Source organism: Engraulis encrasicolus, chromosome 17, assembly GCF_034702125.1.
Source record: "Engraulis encrasicolus isolate BLACKSEA-1 chromosome 17, IST_EnEncr_1.0, whole genome shotgun sequence".
NCBI classification, from domain to species: domain Eukaryota; kingdom Metazoa; phylum Chordata; class Actinopteri; order Clupeiformes; family Engraulidae; genus Engraulis; species Engraulis encrasicolus.
The window spans coordinates 49773066-49780565 of NC_085873.1; the positions used below are offsets into that span (position 1 = coordinate 49773066).

Below are 7500 nucleotides of genomic sequence, written 5' to 3' on the forward strand. Positions count from 1 at the left end.
CACCGGCCCCCCACGCTTTGAAATTTAATTTGAATAGACAGACGATCGACTTCGAGAGGGAGAGAGTGCGAACGAGGGGGCAGACTAGGCTACTTATCTTAACACCCTTTTCCCCAATCGCATTTTGCATTGCAACCCCGTCTTTCTTTTGCGCTTTCACGCACTCTTTCTGTCTCTGACGCTCTCCCACTTCCTCTCGCGCTCTCTCCCTCTCTCTCTCTCTCTCTCTCTCTCACACACACACACACACACACACACACACGCTCACTCCCTCTCTCCGTGTCTCCGGGGACCGTAGATCAGTGAGGCATTACGCTTTTAATTGAGATGCATATGTAGCGTTCTCTAGAACTGCAGTTATTTGGATTACCCGACATTCGTCACTGACGGACTGAGGGAGGAAAAAAAAGACCATCGGCGAGGAGCCTGCTGCGAGCCCAAGACTGCTCTTTTTTTCTCCCGTTGCGCGGCAAGCTCGTGAGCGATGGAGAATTCCCTCAAGTAAAGCACGTCCGCTTCTATCTATCTGTGTGTCACTTTGCTTGCTTGCTTGGCCGCAAAAGTCGCGTCGAAGGGTTCCCTCTCGTCAACGCGGAGCCATGATTTTAGGTGAGTCGCTATCTCCTTACTGTTTCTCAAGCGTTACGCACGGTTGGTCTTTTTTGGGGAAAAGTGGTGGAGTAACTTTACGCACGTCTCTGTGTGCTTGCTAAGGCGACGAGGCTCCGTGGTTATGTTTTGGATTCGAAATGATTGCAGTTTAAAAAAAAAAGACGCTGTTCACCCATGTGAGAGGGAAGTGTATTTAAATGAAGTGGGCTTCATGTTTAAATTCGTTCGTTTGAATAAGTTAAAGCGTGCTAATATCGTGCCGACAGTCTCTGTACAGCTCGCTCTATGACTTGGCATGGATGTGGCCGGCAATGTAAGCGCTGTGCAACGCGTCAGCCATCAAAGAAGGACATTTCTGCCGTTGACTTTGAAATGTATTTTTTGGCTCTTATTCATTCCCCCGAAGCTTTCTACTGAATCATAATTCAAACGCAGTGGCATTTAGCTGGGTTTGCTGTCGGACTGTTTTGCTGCCACGTGCATGAGTATGTTTCCACATGAGTTATGCGTGTGGTGATTAAAAAAAAAAAAAAAAAAACATTTTCGTTTCGTCATTAGACTTCGTGGTGCTTTAAATTCGTTAGCATTTGCTTATATAAATATGAATCTGTGGACCGAATATTTAAAGCACGTGGATTGTTGTCCTGGTGGATGTCGTGGAAAAAAAAGAACCTCGCAAAAGCGCAATTACACGGGCGCAAACACGCGCACATGTGCGCGCCTACTCTCATGGACACAGACAAGCTGTGAACATGCCTACACTCACACAGTCACACACAGACACAAAGGGAAAAAATCATAGATTAGCATACACAAAGGAAAGTAAAAATACACATACACTTATTATAGATTTTTAAAAAAGAAATGTACATTCAATTTTACTTATATGGATTTGAAGTCCTCCAAAGCACATTGTCTCTACTGGATGGTTGCACACACCATAAATACGCACTCATATTGCTCACAGGCACGTGCACACACAACCACACACACACACACACACACACACACACACACACACACACACACACACACACACACACACACACACACACACACACACACACACACACACACACACACACACACACACACACCAGCAACAAAATACAAAATAAAAGCATTTAGTCAGTGCTGGATGTGCACGTAATGGTGGTCTTGGATGCTTCAAATGGTAGATTAGCCAGATCAAAGCAGGGCAGTGCGGCAAACACACACACACACACACACACACACACACACACACACACACACACACACACACACACACACACACACACACACACACACACACACACACACACACATTAGCCCAAAAGCTGGTGTCTGCCGGCAATAATCACGGGTGCCGCAAAGCAACACATTCAGACACCACTGACACACACTGCACAACATTTTCCAGTTTCGTCATTCTCAACCTATAGCGTTTTCGCTGCTGTGTACGGTGAGCCAGAAGCCTCACACATTTACCGCATTCACCTCCACCCCACCTCAACTCACGTCCCCCCCCCAAAAAAATGCTAATAATGCACAGCTTTTGGTTTGTGGTTGTTCCGTAACGGAACGGTTTCCAACAATGGTTCCGGAACGGAATGCAACGGTTCCGGAACATTGGGTTTATTAGGAAAAGGGACATTGGACATTGCTTTGACGAACGGACAGACGGACGGACGGCCAATCGCCACGGCCACGCTGATTGATGACAATGATGTCGGTGATGCAGTCGTTGTTTAGCTGTGCTAGTGTGCTGTAGTACTGCGGTGATGATGGCGGCGTCGACGATGGTGATGATGACGATGATGATGCTGAGGATGGCGTGGTGCTGATGCTGAGGCTGGTGGTGCTGATGCTGATGAGGAGGATGCGGGCGGTTGCTACGACAGCTGAGATGATGGGTGGCCGTAATGGAGGCAATTGAAAACAGCAGACATGGCCACTGCTGATAATGGCTATTAAAGTGATTATGCAAAGACCCCCGAAAATGTTGCAAGCGGTGACACGGGTGACACAGCCTCCTGCTTTTCTTGCATTGGTTTCCTCGTGCTGTGATTTTGCTTTTGCGTTTTGCAGGCAGGCAGCCATAAAACAGAACAGAACAGAGTCAAGTCAAATCGGGGGGGGGATTATTTGGAGAAAAGAGGGTGTTTTTTTATTTACAGATGTCATGGCAAGCGTGGGATATGTTATTCTGCCATTTTGTGTGTCCCCTCTCCACGTTATCTATCGTTTTAACCCCCTCCACCCTTTTTCCCTCTCTCGTCTTGTCTAAATCAACTGATTTCCGTTTTTTATTCCTTATCTTTTCAGTCGCTGTATCTTTGCCGTTTTGCGGTGTACCCCCCTCCCTCCCCTTTCCTCCATATCGCCCCCACCACATGCTCACACAGACACAACCACCACCATTTTGCCTCAATTTTCTATTCCTCTCTTCCATCCAGAATGTTCTATCTGCCTTCCGCCACTTCTCTTTGGCCGTTTTATTTTTCTTTTTTATTCGTTGCTGTCCTCAGCCATCTCCATTTTTCGCTACTTCATGAAATTTCTCTTCAGTTATCAATCTGTTTCTCATGCCTATATCCCTCCTTTTTTCAATTGTTGCCAAAATTGACCTTTTTTTGTCTCCTTTGTATCCTACGTCATCCCTCTGTTTCTACCTTCAGTCTCTCCATTAGTCGAATCTTACCTTCATTGCAGATATACGTACACTGCTGCTCTCACAGAATCGCACGGTCAATTCTGCAGTATTACAGTAATGCAACACTTTGGGAGCAGAATCAACAAAGACTGTTCAAGTCAAGTGATTACTCTCCTCCTTTTCCCCCATCCTTTCCCTTTTTTACATTTTAAAATTCTTTGTTTTACATAAAATGAGTCGAGCCTAATTTTACCTTCTCTCACATGCGTAATTTTGTGTGTGTGTCTGTGTGTGTGTGTGTGTGTGTGTGTGTGTGTGTGTGTGTGTGTGTGTGTGTGTGTGTGTGTGTGTGTGTGTGTGTGTGTGTGTGTGTGTGTGTGTGTTTGTGTGTGTGTGTCTGTGTGTGCGTGTGAGCGTGCTTCCATGCATGTGTGTGTGTGTGTGTGTGTGTGTGTGTGTGTGTGTGTGTGTGTGTGTGTGTGTGTGTGTGTGTGTGTGTGTGTGTGTGTGTGTGTGTGTGCGTGCGTGTGAGCGTGCCTCCATGCATGTGTGTGTGTGAGCGTGCGTGCGTCCATGCATGTGAATATGTGTGTGTGTGTGTGTGCGTGTGTGTGTTTGTGTGTGTGATTGGGAAAGAGCTTAACCCCCCTGCAGGGGTGTTCGCCTGTGACTGACAGATAGTCCAGCCCCTTCTGAGATGGCAGCCAGCTCGGGCCTGATTACGGCTTGTGTGTGTGTGTGTGTGTGTGTGTGTGTGTGTGTGTGTAGTGCACGCACATGATTGGGTGTGATGGTGCGACTAAATATCTCTTTGTGTGTGTGTGTGTGTGTGTGTGTGTGTGTGTGTGTGTGTGTGTGTGTGTGTGTGTGTGTGTGTGTGTGTGTCATAGGCTGTGATTTCCAGTGTTCATATGCTTTATTTTCCCATATGTGTCATTTTAAATGTTCACTTTGTACTTATAATCAGGAAGCCCAAACGGGCTTTATGCAACATGGATGCCTCAGCTAATACAGTATGTCTTTACAAGAGCCAGTCCGTTTGGTCAGTGTGTGTGCATACATGGCAGTGGTGTAGTCTACTTTTTTGAAGTGGGTATACTGTATATTTGAGCATTTTTTGAAGTGTGTATGCTGTATATATTTGTGCTATTCAAAACAATGGATCAATCAATTTTAAATGGGTATACTGAAATCCCTGAAATTTGGAAGTGGGTATACTCTGTATACCCGCCTTCTACGTAGACTACTGATACATGGGTTCTAAATGTTTGTTTTCTCCTGACTGCGCTCAATCTCTGATTGGTGGAAACCTCTGTCGTAGCTCACGTGGTTGGCTGCCAATGTCTTGCCCTTCCTCACAACATTGTGTTTATAAACACTGTGAATCCATGTATACTGTATGTGCATACTATGTATCCGTGTGAAGGTGCAGATGTGGGGGTGCATTTGCGTTTACAGTACATTTGTCTGTTTGTCTCGTGTGTCTGGGTGTGACAGTGAGGTGAACCATGACTGCATAGAAAAGCATTGGCGTGCGTGCGTGCGTGCGTGCGTGCATGCGTGCATGCGTGCGTGCGTGTGTGCGTGTGTGCGTGCGTGTGTTTGTGTGTGCGTGTGTGTGTTTACACATGCATGTAGTATTTGTGTCAATGCACCCCGAAAATGCCTCCCACCCCCCCCTCCTTATTTTTCTTGCTAGCATTGGCACCCAGCTCCTGGGTAGACTGTTTGCACCCCCGTCCCAAATCTTCCTCACCCCCACCCCCACCCCATTTGACCCCGGGGGCTAGAGACATACGCCTGCTCCAAAGGGACTCACCATAAATGTGTGTGTGTGTGTGTGTGTGTGTGTGTGTGTGTGTGTGTGTGTGTGTGTGTGTGTGTGTGTGTGTGTGTGTGTGTGTGTGTGTGTGTGTGTGTGTGTGTGTGTGTGTGTGTGTGTGTGTGTGTGTGTGTGTGTGTGTGTGTGTGTGTGTGTGTGTGTAAATGTGCAGCGCTGAGATAAGCACAGTCAGTCAGTCAGTCAGTCACATGGACAACCGCTTTCGGCTTTTGTGTGGCGCCCCAGACAGACATACACTGCGTAGTAGACGCGCCGCTGCCCTGCACCCACCACACTGTGCTGTGCTGTACTGTGCTGTGAACGCCTAACACCGCGTCGCACCGCACTACACCGCAACACTGCACCGCACTACACCGCAACACTGCACTGCACTACACCGCACTGCACCGCAACACTGCACCGCACTACACCTCAACACTGCACCGCACTGCATCATCACAGCGCAGCGCATCACATCACGCTTAGCCTAGCCAAGTCGGGACTCGCTGTGCCGTAGCATAGTGTAGCGTAGCGAACTATACCCTTCTGAGGAGAAGCAGTTGGGGCGTGGGTGCGGGTTGGTTCCGCCTCCACGGCAGCCAGACTGGACTCAGACACAATGTGATGAATTTATCAGAAATAAAAAGGAAATTAGTTCAGCTGAATCAGACTGAAAAGTGTAGCTGTCCACGCATACAGCAAACACCGCAATGACGACAATAGGACAATGGGAGAGACGGGGGTGGGGGGGGAGTAGAGTGCGGCTCGGCATTGAGATTGCAGTGTAGTGCAGTGTGGTTGTGGCCCTCTCCTCTGTGGAGCGTGTACTTCTCCATGCGGTGTGTGTGTGTAGTGCACGCACATGATTGGGTGTGATGGTGCGACTAAATATCTCTTTGTGTGTGTGTGTGTGTGTGTGTGTGTGTGTGTGTGTGTGTGTGTGTGTGTGTGTGTGTGTGTGTGTGTGTGTGTGTGTGTGTGTCTCACAGGCTGTGATTTCCAGTGTTCATATGCTATATTTTCCCACATGTGTCATTTTACATGTTCACTTTGTATTGTTTATAAGCACTGTGAACCCATGTGTACTGTATGTGCATACTATGTATGTATCCATGTGAAGGTGCAGATGTGGGTGCATTTGCGTATACATTTGCATGGCATTGAGATTGCAGTGTAGTGCAGTGTAGTTGTGGCCCTCTGCTCTGTGGAGCGTGTACTCCTCCATGCGGGATAGCGTCTGACTCTGACGGCCGGCCCCTCTCTTGAAGGTACAAGATGGTTATCTTTTTGGGTTTCACCCTTGAGAAATGACGGGACAATAAAAGATATCTTGTAACCGAGATTTGCCCTTTTTTTCCTTTGCTATTTTCCCTTTCAATGAAGCAGCAAGGAGGAACTCGCACACCACTGATGCCGATGCATAAATGATTTTAATGCATAAGGAAAATAAAGAAGGTGCTACCCAGTGAAGTGCAAAACGTTTTCGGTCCTTCAGACCATCATCAGTGCCAGGACTTGCAGTAGCACCTTCTTTATTTTCCTTATGCATTAAAATCATTTATGCATCGGCATCAGTGGTGTGCGAGTTCCTCCTTGCTGCTTCATTGGATTACTTTGTGGAACCAACGCACCCTCCCGGCTACAAACATAAAGGCGCGACACCCCTTTGGAGTAAATCCTTTTTCCCTTTCAGCCATCATTGTGTTCTTACTCCTTTCCATTCCTTTATTCACCCTCTTCTTCATTTCTTCTTTCCTTCGTTATTTTATACATTTGTTTTTTCCCCCGTTAATCCTCCTTTGATTGATTTAGTAATCATGGGCTTTGGAATATCAAAGGTGAAGCAAGTGACTTAAAAGTGAGGATGGAGAGACTGTGAAACCAGGCACATGAAAAAACGAGGCATGCATGTGGCCATTATGCACTGTATTGTTGACTTTGTGTAGTGTGGCACTGATTTTTGATATGGGACAGAATTTTAAAACAGGAAATACAAATATTTAAAGAGCTCAGGTGCAAAACCCTCTCAGTGTCTTGTGTATGTAGAAATGATTTAAACATGTATAGCTCCCATGTAAAAAAAACAAAAAAAAAACAAACAAAAAACAAATGTAATTGCAATTTAATTGTATGATCAAGTACAACCAACAGAGTCGTATAAAAAAAAAAACCTGCACTGACTTTTGTGGTTGCTGAAATTATACAAATACTCCCTATTTCTATATGAAGAGTTCAGATGCAAAACCCCCTAAGTGCCTTTTCAAAAAATAATCTTAATTCATTTGTATTTAATACAAAGCTATCAAATTTGCATATGTTTTTATTTTATTTATGTAATATAACCATTTATGTGCATTATCAAGTACATGAATGTAAACCAAACCAACAACGGGGTTCTCTAAAAATGTAGAAGCGCAGGTCTTCAGAAATG

General features: G+C 46.0%; 1 protein-coding gene across 1 annotated transcript in view; it reads left to right on the forward strand.

Annotated features, from left to right (window-relative positions):
* The first annotated feature begins 420 nt into the window (after window positions 1–420).
* The window catches only part of znf385c (zinc finger protein 385C), a 119004-nt gene continuing 111924 nt past the window's right edge, over window positions 421–7500 (forward strand). Inside the window, exon 1 of the mRNA XM_063221009.1 lies at window positions 421–609. Within this exon, the coding sequence (XP_063077079.1) occupies window positions 600–609 (10 nt within the window). The 5' untranslated portion in view covers window positions 421–599. The remainder of the gene's footprint in view (window positions 610–7500) is intronic.